This window comes from Magnusiomyces paraingens (assembly GCF_902498895.1).
Source record: "Magnusiomyces paraingens strain CBS 517.90 genome assembly, contig: contig4, whole genome shotgun sequence".
Lineage (NCBI taxonomy): Eukaryota > Fungi > Ascomycota > Dipodascomycetes > Dipodascales > Dipodascaceae > Magnusiomyces > Magnusiomyces paraingens.
The window spans coordinates 988,049-1,005,704 of record NW_022474070.1 but is presented as its reverse complement, the minus strand read 5'-3'; the positions used below and the strand labels follow the sequence as shown (position 1 = coordinate 1,005,704).

Genomic DNA, 17,656 nt, shown 5'->3' with positions numbered 1-17,656 from the left:
TTATTACAAAGACATTATTGTCTGGTAACTAACAAATGACTTAATTGGTTTAATTACAAACAATGGTTTTGTCTGGAGTAACAATAAATGGAAATTGATTCTAACTAACTTGTAGAAAATATAACGACAGAAAATGATGAATCCATTTATGCTTAATTATAAAGAAATATATATTTGTGAGTGTATGTAAAATTAATTCAATCTAATTCAATTCAATTCAATCCAAATAAGCCACAGTTGTAGCAATTAGACAAAACTATTAACAATACTCTAGTCTCACCTTTTCTTTCATTAACTTTTTTAATTAATTGAAAGTCATTAAAGTTTTTTTAACTGCTTTAAATAGTTTCAGTTTTATCCTTGAATTGGTAAATATTTATCAAAAAAGTAATTTTTTATTTTTTTTTTGAACTTATGACAGTCAAGCAATTCAAGTTCAATAATCAAAAAAGAATGAAGTAAAATTCTTCAATTTTATCCCTTATAATAAAGCGTATTGTATTAACGAGCTCTCAAGTTAATAATTGACTGTTGATATGACGATACATGTTTCTTGATTAATATTCATTTCTGTTCTCATTCTCGTTCTCAAAGATAAATTATCTAAAATTCTTACTTTTAACCAAGAAACAGAACCTTAATCATAAACCCCACCTTAATCGTCTAATCACAAGGTTATATATAATATTATCATCTTTTTCCTTGAGTCCGAATTACTGAATAGATTTGCTTTTATCTATTCACGTAATTCCTTAAAATGGTTTAAGCTTACGTTTGTCATTCAATTCTATAAAAAAATAAAAATAAAAATAAAAAAAGCCGTTACAATTACAACTTTTTTTTTTGACTATCAATATGCTCGTCTTTAAACCTCATTTTTAAAACAACGAAATTAGCGATCAAAAAAAGTTGTCAACATCAAGATTAAAAAAAAAAAAAGAAAAAAAAAAGGACGTAATATACGACCTCAATACGACAAGTTAAATATTACAAAGGGACATTAATTAAAAAAAAATATAAAGATATAATAATATTCATAAATTCGTTAGTAAAAGAGATTAGAAAATGATTAGGGGAAAAAAAAAAAGTTATTTATACAAATTAATCGTAGAGTCGTCGGTCAAGTTCTCGTAGCACATTGGCGACGGATGAAACTTCAACTTGCATCCCACGGGTTGTCAAACGACCAACAAGCTTCCCTAAATCCACTCGCTTAAAGTCTTTGTGCCTTGACAGAGTCTGATATGCGGCCGAGCAGGGAATGAAAGTTCCTGGGGGAGGTGTTGCAGACGCAGAAGCAGCACCAGCATCGCCTGTTGAAGCTGACGAGGAAGACGATGAACCTACAGAGGTTCCAGCATCAATCGAGGGTAAAGGGGTAGATACCGAGCCTTGAGAGTTAGGAGTAGAAGCAGATGTCCTCGGCTCTGTGTCCTTTGTTTTACTGGCCCCGCCACAGCACCCACCAGCCTTGCCCTTACCGCCACAGCACCCGCCAGTCGGCTTTTTGGCCTTGGGGTCTAGTGACGACCGAGACGACGAGACACGAGATGACGACAATCTGGATGCTAGCGTAGTGCAAAAGAGAGTTGACATGGGATCTGCTTGGCATTGCATGCAGGTCCCTGGGTTTCCTGTGCACCCACCTTGTTGATCAACTGGTAGAATGGATGGAAGCTTTGCTGAATCTCTGCGCACCGTAGGAACCGAGGTAGCACTAGCGACACCTGGCAGAAGAGAATCTGTACTATTATGACGAGATGATGGGGCAGATGCAGCGTTGCTAAAGGAAATGGGAGGAAGTGACGGGTCCGTGACAATGTCGGCCAGCGACGAGGCATCCTGGTCCGCCGACTCTGCGCAGAGACAAGGCGTTCCGTCCGAGCAAAACCCGCAGCGGTCGGCCGGCGTGCCCGGGTTGGTCTGGGAGAGTAGTAGAACTGCATTGCTTTCGTCGATCCCGACGCCGCTATTGCTTCGGCTATTGGAGCGCAGGAAGAGCGAAGTTGAAGATCTGTGTCGAGCATTTAGTGGCGGCAGGTCAATGGCCATGCGCTTTTGTGGAGCAAGAGAAGAAGTAGAAGAGGTAGAAGGTACAGAAGCTGCTGGTGGTGGTGTTGGTGCTGGTGCCGTCTTTTTGGGTTTAGGACGAGCAAAAACTGCAGTGAAATCCATTTCTAAAGGTTCCGAGTCATCATTTAGCGACGCATTGGTATTACCAGACTTTATTCTTTTAAAAATGGGTATTGTTTTGGCACCAGCATCGTCACGCCTTCGCTTGAGGGGGACTGAAGGCCCAACGCTAATGGGGACAGTTGGCGCAGGGGCTGTGGCTGTGGCTTGGACGGGTTCTAGAATAGCGACAAGAGTGGAGGTAGTTGGTTGTGAGGTTGGGTAAGGAGAGGGCATGTTAGAAGCTGGGGTAGAAGCATTTGAGTGATTACGTGGTGGACGGATGCCCAAAGACTCGCAGATGCAGTCTTCTTTGACACAGACGCCACAACCATCGTCATCATCTTCGTCATCATCATTATTGTCAGCTGGAGCGGTACCGACCGATTGTTGGCTTTGTAGAGGGGTTCCAGCTGCGCTGTTTATTGTGTGTGGTGAAGGTACGGAACCCATAGTTGCGGGATTTGAGTTTGCAGCCGCGTCATTTTTATTTGGTACAGGCAGCCGGATTTCCAAAATGCGGTCTAAAATGTCGAGCGGCGACTCAATCGAAGGCGCAGGAGAAGCCATTTGATTCATGGTCGGTGGGTAGGTAGATCCTGGAACCGCTGGTGAAACATGGTTACTAATGGAGTCGTTGCGTTGAGGGTATGCTGGCGGGTATGGATGTTGGTACTGTTGCATCTGCTGTTGGACTTGTTGAGCTTGTTGTTGCTGTTGTTGTTGCAGTTGCTGGAGTTGCTGCTCCTGGCGGTATGACTTTTGAAGGTTATAACTTTGAAGGCTGCTGCCACTGCTGGTTGGAGATATTGCTGAGGTGAATGGAGAAGAAGTGACTGGAGTAGATGCCTGAGAGCTAGATCTAGAGCGAAGCTGTTGCTGCTGCTGTTGTTGTTGTTGGACGATTTGTTGTTGCGTTTGAAGGGCCTGGAGTTGCTGTTGTTGCATCTTCTTAATTTCATTGCGGAGCTCGTTTAAAGACTCCCGAAGTTCAGTATTTTCCTGGGACACATTTTGGAGAGTATCACTGAGTTGTTTTTCCCGCATATCGCGCTCGGACTGTACCTCGGTAAGCATTTCCTCAAGCTCAACAACACGGGCTGCTCTGCGCTCGCGGAAAGCACGCTGGGCTGCTCTGTTTTGTGCCTTGCGTTTTGTAGGAGGAGTGTCTGTAGAGGGTTTACGTCCGGGCTTCGGACGTGGGGGAAGAACCCATACTTTGGAAGTAGAGACTTGAGCCACGGAAGACTTGGACGCAATAGCTGGAGGGGATATTGCGGTTGGAGAGCTGGAGGCAGTAGTAGTAGTAGTTGTTGTTGTTGTTGTTTTGGTATGGAAAGACGCTGATTTCCTGATTGTGGCTGAGGTGGCAGAAGCTGTTGGTGAAGTGGAAGAAGTTGAGGATATCATTGTGCTGGAAGAGGAGGAGGAGGTATTTGCTATGAGATTAGAAGAGTTTTGACCGCCTCCTTGAATATAAGTATTTGCGCTTGGGCGTCTTGCAGAGGAGGGTCTGATTGTGGGGGGTGAAGCAGCGTCTTCTGGGGATCTTGGGGAGATGGCCGAAAATTTTACAGAAGGCGCTGAAGCTGAAGACTTTCGTCTGGCCGTTGAGATGGAAGAGATGGTTGTGTTAGAGGTGGTAGGGTTTGTAAGGTTGGTGGTGGTGGGAGTTGAAGATTTGGGGGGGGAGGCAGCGGTAGCGGCGGCGGCAGCGGAGGCCAGTGGAATTTTGGAGGTTAGGGTGTTGAAATGGTGGGTTGAAGGGTTAGGGTTTGGTTTAAGGATTTGTGTGCGAGATTTGGTTGGCAATGGAGCGGAAACACCAATAGTAGCTGCAGTAGCAGTAGAAGTCAGAGGAGCAAGAGGAGCAAGCGGAGCAAGAGGAGCAAGAGGAGCCAAAGCACCAGATGAAAGCAGTTGTGAAGACTGCTGCTGATGATGACGAGGAGGTCCTGCCGCGAGAGGGAGTTTTGCGCCGGAGACGGGTTGCGGCGGCATTCTTGTATTTAGTGAGATAATTTTTGCTGTTGATTTTGGGAGTTATCAGATTAATCTGATGAGATGTTGGGTGTGTGTGTGGTAATAAATAAAAATAAAAAAAAAAAGGGGGGGAGGGAAGAAAAGAAGGAAATTTTTTTTTGAGCAGAAATTTTTGAGCTTTTTTGCGAGCGGAGGCAGCTGCTTTTAAATTTTTTTTATCAGATGGCCGCAATCGGAGACTCAGCAAAGTCAGACGAGGTGCTCACAGCCGCCATTGGACAAGTCTAAGTCACTTTGGGGTTTTGAAATTCCAGTTAGGATAAGATCAGCCAATAGGAAAATTTGGGAACTGAGAATTTCGTATAGCATCGTAATCAAATCAATCAGATAATTCCAATTTGAGAATGTGGGTTAATAAAATGAAATGAATTAAAATGAAATAAATCATGGCATGTGTCCACGTGACAAAACATAATTGTAATGGCACAAAAATTGTAACAAATTCAAGTTATATTAACTTACTAGTAGTAACATTTACAGTTATTTTTACAAGTTACCCAGTAATAATATGTATCCGGCTGAAAATTTTCGACTTAACGTTAAATACATAACAACCATTTCAGTTCATCCACTCTCTTTCACCACCTTAAACTTTCAGGAGTGCTGCCACTACCACCACTGCTAACACCATGGTTTCTGTTTCCCTATATACACGGGCTGCAAGAACCTTATGTGCTCGCTCAGCAGTTCTCCAACAAGCCTATGCTCGTGGATTCACGTCGTGTTCCATTTGCTACAATGAACTAGACGAGATTTATGACAACTTTAACAAGCATGTTGGCGATTCCAAACCAAAACGACATGATACCAAGTTACGTGATGGCCGAAAACCTCGCTTTGAGAGTGGGGTTCGACCACCTAGAGAGTTTAAATCTAAATCCCCCGACCAACCCCCTAACGCAAAGAGATTCCAAAAATCTGATGATAGATCCGGTACATCAAACTCAGAATATAAGACGCTTGATGATTATGATAAAGACAGTCCGCCTCCGAAACGATATCCCCCCAAAACTAAAGGAAGATACCAATCACGACAAGATGATATTAATGTCAAGCGGGAAATGTACCAAAAAATGAAAGATAACGAGACCATTCGTCGAAGTGTAGACGAAAACAGTGAGTTTGGACAATTGAAAAAAGTCATGTCCAAGGCTATTCCCAAGGACGACATCAATATTTTTAATTCAGACTCTTATTTCAACTTTAAAGACGAGGATGGGTATTTTAGAGAGGATTTGAGTCCCATCCGTATGGCGTTTAACTGGGAAAAACAAATGCAGGAAATGGACCAAGACCCCAAGTACGAGAAATTATCTGATCCTCACATCAAGTTTCTTGCCCAACTCAAGGATTGGGAAGAACGTAGGAAACGTGCTCGAATGCGCAAGTCTGGCTTTAAGTTTCCCGAGGAAATGCCTGGGCATGTTCCTCCAAAGCAATTGGAAAACCCCGCGAAAAATTACAATGGAGAGTTGGCGCGGTACATTGAGCCCAACAATGTGGAACTCAAGGGGGTCTCTAACAAGACTAAAGATCACGCACCTTTGTTGAGCCATAATCTTGATCGAGTACTTTTTTCACCTGGTGTACATGTTCTCAAGGATGACCGTACTAATGTTTACAACTTTTCACCATCTTTGGAACGCATCATGTCGATTAGAGACTTTGACTTTACCAAAGTAACGCCATTCACTCCCTCAGCAAATGACACTGTACTTTCGCAAACAGCTAAGGAAAACAATAAACTTTTTACTTCGTCGACATCGTCGCTTACCGGTATCTTTATGCAAATGCATTATCTCATTTCACGTAACCGTCCTCCAGTCACAACAGCTCTCTCCAAGGCTTTCCCAGAATCCAAAACAACTTTCACAACTAGCATGCGCAAGCCTGTAAGTGCATTTTTGCGATACCGCCCAGAGACTGAGACTTATTCTCTAGACTCGGACAAATCACAAGATGAGGAAATCATTTTATCATTGCTTGGCCAAGTGATGGAAACACAGCTTACAGTTGATGATAAGACTTTTAGAGGAGAGTATACCAAGCCGCATAAGCCTGAGGACTACAAGCAGCTGACCAACGCGCCTGCTAATATTTACCACTACTCAACATGTGGCGACTTTGTGATGCGATCGCAAATTGATTGTTACGACCCGCGGTTACCCGGCACGGGCACATTTGATCTCAAGACTCGAGCCGTGTGTGCCGTGCGACATGACCTTGACTACGCACAAGTGCACGATGGCACCGATTACCAAATTAAAGCAATCAAAGGAGAATGGGAGTCATATGAGCGGGAGCAGTATGACTTGATACGAAGTGCGCTGCTCAAGTATTCGATGCAAGCCCGCATTGGGCGCATGGATGGCATTTTTGTTGCTTACCACAATATTCGGAAAATGTTTGGGTTTGAGTATCTTCCCTTGGATGTTATCGACAAGGTATTCCACTCGTATGAAGCTTCGGAGAAAGATGCGCCGAGAATTGCGGCGGAAGAGTTCCGGGTAAGTGCAGAAATGTTGTCAATGATTTTGCGCCAAGTCATTAAGGCATACCCGAAACAATCGGTGAATCTTGTTTTCAAGGCACCATCATCTCCACGCGACATTGACCAGCAGGGCCATGCCATGATGGTGTTTGCACACCCAATGCCCGAGACGGTTGTAGACATGATTCAACGTGGGGTCGAGCCTCCCCCTGAGAGCGAACTCAAGACAGTTCCATTGATTGAGGAGGTGACAGATGAAGAGTTAATTAAGGGTCTGAAGGCACATAAAAAACAAATGCATCAGTTGCGATTAGATAAGAAGACTAAAACTGCTGGGAAGACTGTGTCAGAAATCACGCCTGAACAACTTGCTAAGCAGCGCGAGGTTTACAAGGAAATACTCAAGAAGGAGGCGTACTTGAATCGACGCACACTATTTGATTTGTTCCGGGATGGGTTTTCAGAGTCACACTTGAGGACTCGTGCATGGAGCATGACTGTGGACAATTATGTTGACAATCAGCTTGTTCCTGTGACCACACACCCTGCGCCAGGCCCTAACTCTGAGTGGACAGTTGGGGTCAAAATGAAGCCAGTGCAGCCCAATCTTGTTTTTGATAACCTGTCGTCAGTGATCCGGGACTACCTGGATGAGGCTGTTGAAGTGGAGCATCAAGCAGAGCTTGAGGCTGAGAAGCTGCGGAGTGAGTCTAACAAGATTGAAGAGAAGTTTACGGAGGAGGAACTTGCGGAGATGGGCAAGGATGGACAAGTGGCAAGCGACCGGACAATGTTGTCGTCCTCGTCCTCATCGTCGTCGTCGTCGCAAGAACTGGACGAGAAGACACGGGAACGACACTTGGTGGTGAATCCACCAAAGGTATTGCAAGTGGCAGAAGCCACTAAGTCCAAGTACAGTGCAGTACGGCCCAAGACAATTGCTCGGCTAACTTCGCGACCTGATACAGAGCGGAGGACGACAGAGGAGCTTGCAGAGTACGTTGAGCGTGGTGTTGCACGGATGCAGAAGCCTTCCAAGTTTCAGCGTAAGCTACGAGGGTTTGGTGAGCGGAGCCGGGCCGAGGCAGAGTTGACTACTAATGGTAGTAGTGGGTCTGACGACGAGCCCATTGTATGGACGCCCAAGGTGTAAATAAAGAAATAAATAAAGAGAGAGAGAGAGAGAGAGAGAGAGAGAGAGAGATTTAAGGGACCATTTTTTGTATATATATATTTGAAGAATAAGAAGAAGAAAAAGAAGAAAACACGAGAATATTTAAAAAAAAAAAAATTGAAATTGAAATTGAAATTGAAATTAAAATTAAACAAACGAAATAAAAATCAAACAGCCAGCGTTTCTATAATAAAGCAGAGAGGATTGAAAGGCGAAAAATAGAGAGAGAGAGAGAGAGAGAGAGAGAGAGAGAAAAGAGATCGAGGTAGATGGATTGAAATACATAAAAACATAAATAACCCAAATTGTTTCGTCTCAACTCCGTTTCCGAGGACGTGGAACGCGCTCAGTTTTTATGGCAGCTGCAGCAACGCTCTGGTGGTATGCCAGTTGTTGTTGTTGTTGTGAATAAATCTGCGCGTCTTGTGATTGTTGATGCTGTTGTTGTTCCGGATGTCCACCGTCCAGAGAAATGTATTGGTACTCCAGTAATTGTTCTTGATCCTGTTGCTGCTGATGTTGCTGTTGTTGTTGTTGTTGTTGCTGATGCTGCTGATGCGGTTGCTGATGCTGCTGTTGATGTTGATGTTGCTGTTGATGTTGCTGTTGTTGTTGTTCTAATAACTGCTGTTGCTGAGCATACTGTTCTTGTACCGCCAGTTCTTGTTCATCAATGACTCTTGCACGAGCATTCATATTATTCCGACTCACACCTGCTCGTCTCCCCAGATGTGGTGTGGTATGATTGTTGATGCTATTATTGGTATTATTGGTATTATTATTACTATTATTATTGATGTTATTATTGTTATTGTTATTGTTATTGATACTATTATTATGGCTTGCAATGTGATGAGAATTCCGGGCATGTTTAGCTGCAAGCACCTCTCTCTTGAGTTCTGCGCAGACTCCACGAGCAGCCTCTAAAGTCGCATACATGTCATTAATTTCAGCTTGCATTCGTCCCATTTCCAAGAAAATTTGTGACTGAAGTTCAGCCACTTGTGCAAGTGTTAAAGATTCTGCAACCGTATCAAATTGTACAACAAGGTTAGTTATTAACGCGAGAATATCAGTTGTTGATGCCGCTGAAGTTAACGCTGCTGCTGCTGCTGCCGCTGCTGCTGCTGAAGAAGACGAAGACGAGTTATGGTTATTAGAAGATGAAGATGAAGTGGCTGTAGTTGAACCTGAAGAAGTAGAAGTAGAAAGACCTGCTTGTGAGGAAGATGACGAAGGAGGGGAAGACTCATGGATGGATGTTGAGGTTGGATGAAGTTGTTGGAGATGGTGATGTATTTGAACATTTGAAGATGCTGCAGCGGCTGCCGCTGCTGCTGCTGCTGCTGCCAAAGCGTCTTGAGCAGGATCATCGAGATACTGTGCACTGGCAGCTGCTGCCAAAAGCTCGTGGTTCATGATGATAGCAGTGATGATAAGTAATAGTAGTAGTGGTGATGGTGGTGGTGGTGATGATATGAATTTGAATAAGTTTTGTTGGTATTAAAAAAAAAAAAAAAAAAAAGTTTGGCCGTTGTTTGGGTGGGTAAATAAAATTTTCGCGTGTTTGTTTGGAATGTTTTTTTTTTTTTTAGTGTAGAGAGCCATTTTGGTCTAAAAGGGATGGCACATAAACACACACACACACAGAAAAAAAAAAATAAAATAAAAAATAAACGCAGATTTGGAGATTCACATGAAAAAACAATTTAGTTACCATAATAATTAACAGCTCCCCCCTTTTTTATTTTTTATATTTTTTATTTTAAAATATTTTGATATTCAAGTTGAATATTTGAATATATTTAAATATACTTTGAAAAAAAAAAAAATAAATCAAATGTTATTAATTAAAATTAAAAAAGAGAGAGAAAAAAAATACCAATAAGAAAGACAAATTAAGTAAAATATAAACTAAAAAAAAAAAAAAAAAATTTATACAAAAAATTAAGCCAATGTTTTTTTTTTTTTTATTCTTTTTTTAATCTCCACCATTGCTATTACCACGAACTTCATCACGATTCCGATCATACTTGGCACGTGGCAAGGGAGGTACAGGAGCTGCTGGAGCAACAGGACTAGGTGGTGGAATATAGTCTTGTGGAGACTCAAATGGATTTTCCCGAGTATTATCTGCACTTGTCCTAGAGTCAGGTGCGTTACTGTTGTGTTGGGGCAAATCTTCCTGACGTGCTGTTGCTGTTTCAGCTATTACTGTTGCTGCTGAAGATGATGACGACGATAATATCCGGTTACGTGAGAAAATATAATACCCTGGCCCGGAAACAGTGCGTGCAGCAGAGCTGGTAGATTCAGGATCATTATTGGAACCTGAAGATCCTTGTAGCTGATGAAGGTAGCGCCGTGATGCCACAAAGCGCAGCCAGTTGGATCTATTTTGATCGTCTTCAGTAGATGCAGGTGTTGAAGAGGATGAAGAAGAAGAAGAGGGAGAGGGAGAGGAAGATGATGATCCATGATTATTTACAAAAGGTAGACTAGGGAGTCTTGGAAGTACCAAATGTCCTGAGAACCCAGTGGATGATTGTTGTTGCTGTTGTTGCTGTTGTTGCTGTTGTTGTTGTTGTTCGCGGAGCTGTCGCCGCAGCTCTGCTTCTTCATGAAACCGTGCAAGGGCCGCTCGGCGGGCCTCTTTGGGTAGCAGATGGGCGTTCCAGACGTCCAAGAACCGGTTAAAGAAAGATGTTTCAATTTGGTATCCTTCAGGAATTATTGGAGCTATTGCTGCTCCATTATTATGATTATGGTTATTATTGTTATTGTTATTATTATTATTATCATTCGTAGTAGTAGTAGTAGTAGTAGTATTTTGGACCTCTCCATTTAATGCATCTCTTGGATGATCGGGAATATCTGCACTACGCTGGATACTTAAATCAACACGACATAATGGACAATGCGAGGACGAGTTGAGTAACCAAGGGTCGACACATGGGGCATGGAAACGATGACGGCATGGAAGAACACGAACAATTTCACCATCGGCAAAGGGCTCGAAGCAAATAGGACAAAGTGAGTCGTCGTCTTCTGGGATTTCCAGTGGTTGGAGGGTCTCTGTGGTTGGGTACTGTACTGGTGGTGGAGAAGGAGGCGTCAGTGTTGTGTAAGTATAGTGGGGGGTAGTTGAAGCGGAAGTTGCAGCAGTAACAGCAGCAGCAATGGTGGTGGTAGTAGTAGTAGTAGTAGTAGTGGTTGTGGAAGAACTAACAGCCGCAGGTGATGACGCAGTTGTTACCTCGGAATCAGCTACTACTACTACAGGATCCGCCACGCGATCAATGCGAGCTTCGGAGGTCTTGGAAGAAAGAGTTGATAATTCATGAGCAGGCATAATACCGGATTCAATAATTCCTGGGTCTTTATTATTGGTAGAAGTAGTAGTGGTTCCAGTTCTTTGAGTGATGCGAACAGTGACTAATGGGATTGAATCTAGTACTGCTCGTGCTAGTCCCTTTGCACGTTGAGAATAGGCTGCACCTCCCACCAAGTCAACCTGAGACTCGTTATCTGGGTATCCTCCTGGGGGTGGAAGGCCGTAGCGTTCTGGATGCTTGTGAACACGGATAGCACCTGAGATGATGATGAATAGAAAGATGGCGGCAACTAAGCCTGTAACGGAATAGAGAATGGCCATAGGGACGGTTGAGTAATGACTTGAGGAGCTAGAAGAAGAAGAGCTTTTAGAAGGAATGGTAGTGATGACGGCGGTGAGATCATCTGTAGCGTTAAGACTTTGGACTATAGATTTTGAGACAATGGTGGAGAGGGTTGTAAGCACCAGACCCATTTGGGAGGCATAGAGCTTATAGGCGGAGGTGAAGTTACAAGAGTTTGAATGTAAGGAGTAGAGCAGGACACAGTCAGAGGATTGGACAGCATAGTTGATGATCTGGTCGGTGGCTGAAGAGCCCTGAGTGTTTGCGTCTTCATCACAGTTGATGAGAGCAATGTCTGGGTAACCGATATAGATTGATGTACTTGCACGGGTGGACACGAGGCGTCCGACACAAATTCCTTCAATGCCGTTTGAGAAGGTAGTTGTGCGGCCCACAGCGGCGGTGAGTGCGGCGACATCTGCAGACATGGTCATATTTGTAGCGTTTGAGACTATACGAAGAGACATGAGAGAATCGAACTGTAGGGTATTATTTGTTTGAGTGACGAAGTTTGTATCTGACGAAGTTCCGATAGGTACCGGAGCAGTATTGTTATTGCTGCGGGGGAGAAGGAGGCTGGGATATGTGTAGTGGATTTGAAAGGATGGGGATAAAAGAAGAGAGATGGTAACAATGACGACGACGAAGACTGCGGTGGTGGTGGTTAGAAGGACTAATAACAGAGCTCGGGACCCGCACTGCAGACGGCGGCGGGACCAGGGTGCAGAGAGGACCGGAGGCATTGTAGGATTTGTTGTTAAAGTTTAAGAGATGGTAAGAAGGATGGAAAGGAAAGAAAAGTTTAGAAGGGAAGAAAGCTGAATTTTTTTCTTTTTTTTATTTTTAATTAAAGTTGGGTTAATAAATTTAATAAATAAATAAATAAATAAATAAATTTAATAAATAAAAATAAAAAAAGGCGCAGCAGCAGTTCTAAGAAAAGCTTTCTAAACTTAACAACAAACTTTGCTAAAAAAAAAAAAAAAAAAAAAAAAAAAAAAAAAGAATTCTTTCGAAAGCGATAATCAAAGTGTTTATAAAAACAAACAATTACAATAATAACAACAATTTTTTTTTTAAATTAAATTTAAATCAAATTAAATTAAATTATAACAAAAAAAATATGGAATCAGAGCTTGAGAAATTTAGACAAGAGTGGCGTCAGGAAGTTCAAAAAAGGGCTATACCTGAAAAGTCTAAGATAAATGAGACTAGAAAAATTGATAACCTTGAAAAAAAACTTGAAAACTTACCTAAAAGAGTTCCATCATCATTAGGTCCTGATTTAGAAGTCTTCCATGGAGAAGAACCTCCTACTCCACGATCATTTACTCCTGAAGAATGTGATGCTTTAGCACTTTTTGAAGCAGCAGTTGAGCGTGAACACGCAGGAAAGCTTTCGGATGCAGTTGTACTTTACCGAGATGCATTCAGGGCAAATGATAAGGTTGATCGATTATACCGTGATAAGTGGTTTAGCCATGAGAATCAAAAGAAGAAAAATAAACAAACAAGTGGACCAATGACTGCACCAGAGACTCCTGATGAACAGGAGGATCAAAATCAAGATCAAGATCAAGACCAAAATCAAGATCAAAATCAAAATCAAGATCAAGAACAGGAACAGGAACTTGAAACCAAAATTAAAACATTAAACTTGAACCGTTCTGAAGATGTTTTACCTGCAGACGAAACTAAATATTCACCCTTTGCACATTCCAGATTACCCAACGAAATTGTGGAAGCTATTTTATGTCAAGTTGCATTGTTAGACCCAAGAGCATTTGTAAGGGCACAAGCATCATGTAAATTGTTTCATAGGGTGGCTGCACAATCACCACATATTTGGCGAGCATTGGCACTACGAGAATATCCTGATCAAAAATATGATTCAGAAGCATTTTTACAAGTTTATGGAGAAGATGTTTGTTGTAAGGATTCAATTAGTTCTAAGGAATCTGCTGCTCTTTGGCGTGATGGGACTAAATGGAAAGGTCAATGGCGTGCTATGTATATGCATAGACCAAGAGTTAGGTTTGATGGAGTGTATGTATCAACATGTAATTATGTGAGACCTGGTCGTGGTGATGGATGGTCTGCACCTATGATTATGGTGACTTATTATCGGTATTTACGATTTTTCCGTGATGGTGCGGTATTATCATTATTAACGACGGATGAACCCAAAGATGTTGTTCCTGCATTTGAACGAGGGAAGATTGGTGGTGGTTCATCTACAGTACGTCAAGATGGGTCGGTATTTATATTACCAAGAACAGTAGTTGGAGGTACATGGAAACATACTGATTCTCAAGGATCTATACTTGTACATACTGCAGGATCTGTTCCAGAGTATGAATTTTGGTTAGAATTACAAGTTCGATCATCTGGAACTCGAAGACATAATAAGTTAAAATGGGTAACGTTTTTTGCTACTGAAAGAATGACCGGTGCACGTACCGATTTTGGACTTCTTAATGATCGACCGTACTTCTTTGTACGCTATACTTGGTGATTTGTAGTGTATATAAGAGAATGGCTGATAATGATGATGATGATGATGATGATGATGATATTTTTTTTCTCATTTCCACGTGACTCTTTTTTTTGTTAAAAAATTAATAAAGTTAATTTAATTAATAAAGTTAATTTAATAAAAAAATTAATTTAATTAAAAAAATTAAAAAGTTGTCTGTGGCTGATTTGGCTGGCTGATTTTTGGATGGCTGGCTGGCTGACTGGCTGGCTGGCTGGCTGGCTGGATGATTTTTGGCTGATTTTTTGGCTGGCTGCTCAAAAATTTTCTTTACACAACCACCAAAAGCAGCCAAATTTGGTTTTAAAAGCAGCAGCAGCAGCAGCCGTCCTTTTTTTTTTTTTTTATTTTTTTATTTTTTAAAACCAAAATTTTTTATTTTTTTTTTTTTTTTTGGCTTTAAAACTTAACTTTTTTTTCCCTTTCCTTCCCCCCCCCCCTTTTTTTCTTTCCCTCAAACAACAACAACAACAACAACCGCAGGACCGACCCGGGACCTCAAGCCAGCAACCAAACATTGCCAGCATATCATTTCAAAACATTACTCTTTCTAGATAATTCTCTTAATCTTACATTCCTTCTTTCTTCTTCTTTTTGTATATTCTTTTTCTTTTTTTTTTTTTAATTTAATCATGTCTTCTGCCGTCTTGGCCTCATCCTCTTCTCAACAAACCCTCCCAGATACCTCTCATGGACCTTACACGCGTCCAGCATCGGTCATCTCTTCCGCGCACTCTTCTGCTCGGTCCTCTGTTGCTTCATCGTTGACTTCTTCTCCGACTCAACAACGCTCACCTACAGGGTCTCTAGTGGCATTACCTTCTGTAACTACCCCTAATACTTCCTCCACGTCTACCACGTCTACCACGTCTACCACGTTCACTGCTCCTTCTTCTTCTTCTTCTTCTTCCTCTAGCGCAGGCGCTTCGATTCATCTTGCTGCGCGGGCCGGAGGAACCGCCCATCATCGTCCTGCTCCCATCAATGTAACAAAGGCTAATGAGTCTCTTTTCATGGGTTCTTCTTCTTCTTCTTCCTCTGGAATGACTGTGTTGAATTCAACTACTACCCCCCAGTCTCCACGAGCTGCTTTAGTGGCCGGGCTGCGCTCGGCTACTGACCGTCGTGTTCACCAAAAAATGCTCCAACAACAGCAACAGCAGCAGCAACAGCAGTTGCAACAACAACAGCAGTTGCAGCAACAAATGAATCAGCTTTCACTTGATTCCAACGTGCTCTATGCTAGCACCCCTACCTACCCTGCCTCAGCAACAACCTTATCTTTCCCTGGATCGGCCCAGTATGCTACACCTTTTGCTCTTCCTCCTCAGTCTTCTTCTCCTCTTCAAGGTATGGTCCCCCATTCGGCTACAGTCTCTTCTTTTTCCAATGCTACAGGCCAGCAACAGCAGCAACAACAGCAGCAACAAATCCAGGCTCAACCTCCTCAACGTTCAGCCACCACTTCCAGTCCTTACTTGAACGCATTGGCTGCATGCTCATCTCCGGTCACGGGTCCTACTGGTGTACCTTCCTTGCATAATGGTGCATTTTTGGACCCTCCGGAATTTTCCATTTCTGCTCGTACTTTGTCACCTCCAGCTTCTCCTGGACCAGCAGTTGATCGTGTGGATCCTCGTCAGTTGGCTGCTCTTCATCAGCAACAACAAGAATTGTTGGCCACTTCGCGACTTATTGCTCAGCAACAGCAACGTATTCAAGCCAAAATGGCCCAAGTAGCTGCTGAAAATGCAAACAATAACAATCCAGGAACCGTTTTTGGAGGAGCCGGAACTACTTCAGACCTTATACCTTCTTCTTCATCTACTGTTTCTAATAATTCTTCTATTTCTACCTCTTCTTCTTCTTCTTCATCATCATCATCATCATCATCTTCTTCTTCTTCCTTTTATGACCGCCCGGCTAGCCCGTCGGTCCCCGTGCGCCCCTCATCTGCTGCAGGCTCCCTGGATGGAGCTCTGTTTGGTGCGCCTCCGGGACTTTTTTTGCAGACTGGATCTGCAAATCAAGGGGGTATCTATGGATCCTTTTACCAACAACCTCAACAGTCTCAACAGCAGCTACAACAACAGCAACAACAACAACAATTTATGAGTCCTATTTCTAGTGTATTTCCTTCTCAACAATCAGGAACTTCATCTTCCTCATTCAGTAGGTCCCACCGTAAAGCTTCTAGCTTGTCTGGAAGTGCGGTGGGGACTTTTGGCGGGTCCCAGCAACACCAGTCTGCATCTGGAGGAATGCATGGGTCAGCATATCGCAAGCAATACGTTGGTGGAGGGACTAGTTCATCGTTTGGTGTTATTGGGTCATCATTTTCTGGAACAGGACTTTTGACTACTAGTTCCAATTCCTCCTCAAATTCTTCCAACTCCTCCAACTCCAACTCCTCTAACTCCAACTCTTTGATATCTCCATGGAATCCGCGGGCGGCTGGTCCTCTGCCAGGAGCAGGAGGGTTAGCTAAGAACGCACCACATACACCGTCCAGCTTGTCATTTTCATCGACTACGTTGACACGTGGTCCCTGTGCCGTTGCAGCTATTTCCACGGGATCTTTATCATCTGCAACGTCATCTTCTTCATTTTTTGAAGAGGTGGCAGTTCCTGTACGACAACCAGTTGGTCCGCCATTGATGGAAGAGTTACGAGCGCGCCCGGAGCGCAACTTTTATGTATATGCTGGAGGAGTATCATCTACAGGAAATGCCGGCCAGGCGCCGGTTTAGAAAAGGGAAAAATGGGAAAAGAGAAAATGAAAAAAGGGACTTTGAAAGTTCCTTTTTAATGTTTGAAAAAAAAAAAGTTTTATAAGGAAATTTTTTTTTTTTTTTAGATTTTTTTTTTAGATTTTTTTTTTTTATAATTTTTTTTTTTTTTTCAAGTAGAAAGATCAATTGATTTGATTATTTATTGAAAAAGATTATCCACGTAGATTAATCTTGAATTGAATTGATTGACTGATTGATTGATTGATTGATTGGTTGGTTGATAGATTGATAGAAAGGGGGATAAGCGAAGGGGAATTTTTTTTTTTTTTGATGCCCACTCTTTTTTTTTTTTTTATTTTTTAAGGAAAAAAATTTGACGATGATAACAAATGATTTTGGTGTCTTAAAAATGGAGATTTTTTTTTTTTTTTGATATATTCAAATTAATATTCAAATTAATATTCAAATTGAAAATTAATGAAATGCGGATTATTATTTTATTTATTTTTTTTTTTTAAAACAAACTAAAATAAAAATTTAAAATAGCAACTTAAAATAATTTAATTTTGAAAAAAAAAAAAAAAAAAAAAAAAAAAAAAAAAAAAAAACGTTTTCAATAAATTTATTTCGTCATAGTTTTAGACAAGACGGATTTTAAAAATAAAAAAAAAAAAACGTTGCGCAAAAAACGTCACTACTAAAAAAAAATAAAAATAAAAACTCAAAATATATATATACTTCTTTATAATAAAGAAGTTTATTTCTTTTTAAATATATAAATAAAAAAAAAAAGAAAAAGGAAAAAGACTTTGTTGGAATTTATAATTCAAT

At 41.7% G+C, this 17,656-nt stretch overlaps 6 protein-coding genes across 6 annotated transcripts; 3 read left to right on the top strand and 3 right to left on the bottom strand.

The window, feature by feature from the left end:
• Nucleotides 1-1,101: 1,101 nt before the first annotated feature.
• SAPINGB_P005092 (uncharacterized protein) lies at nt 1,102-4,173 on the bottom strand (the record flags this gene model as incomplete). The annotated part of the gene is made up of 1 exon (XM_031999807.1): nt 1,102-4,173. One exon carries the CDS (start codon nt 4,171-4,173, stop codon nt 1,102-1,104), a length of 3,072 nt encoding a protein of 1,023 aa, XP_031855698.1.
• A 671-nt stretch (nt 4,174-4,844) lies between these two features.
• Nucleotides 4,845-7,859, top strand: SAPINGB_P005091 (uncharacterized protein; the record flags this gene model as incomplete). The annotated part of the gene is made up of 1 exon (XM_031999806.1): nt 4,845-7,859. The coding sequence occupies one exon, from the start codon at nt 4,845-4,847 to the stop codon at nt 7,857-7,859; it is 3,015 nt and encodes a 1,004-aa protein (XP_031855697.1).
• A 336-nt stretch (nt 7,860-8,195) lies between these two features.
• Nucleotides 8,196-9,299, bottom strand: SAPINGB_P005090 (uncharacterized protein; the record flags this gene model as incomplete). Its single annotated transcript, XM_031999805.1, has 1 exon — nt 8,196-9,299. One exon carries the CDS (start codon nt 9,297-9,299, stop codon nt 8,196-8,198), a length of 1,104 nt encoding a protein of 367 aa, XP_031855696.1.
• A 562-nt stretch (nt 9,300-9,861) lies between these two features.
• On the bottom strand, nt 9,862-12,300 carry SAPINGB_P005089 (uncharacterized protein; the record flags this gene model as incomplete). Its single annotated transcript, XM_031999804.1, has 1 exon — nt 9,862-12,300. One exon carries the CDS (start codon nt 12,298-12,300, stop codon nt 9,862-9,864), a length of 2,439 nt encoding a protein of 812 aa, XP_031855695.1.
• A 380-nt stretch (nt 12,301-12,680) lies between these two features.
• On the top strand, nt 12,681-14,072 carry SAPINGB_P005088 (uncharacterized protein; the record flags this gene model as incomplete). Its single annotated transcript, XM_031999803.1, has 1 exon — nt 12,681-14,072. The coding sequence occupies one exon, from the start codon at nt 12,681-12,683 to the stop codon at nt 14,070-14,072; it is 1,392 nt and encodes a 463-aa protein (XP_031855694.1).
• Nucleotides 14,073-14,725: 653 nt separating this feature from the next.
• On the top strand, nt 14,726-16,843 carry SAPINGB_P005087 (uncharacterized protein; the record flags this gene model as incomplete). The annotated part of the gene is made up of 1 exon (XM_031999802.1): nt 14,726-16,843. One exon carries the CDS (start codon nt 14,726-14,728, stop codon nt 16,841-16,843), a length of 2,118 nt encoding a protein of 705 aa, XP_031855693.1.
• Between the last annotated feature and the right edge of the window lie 813 nt (nt 16,844-17,656).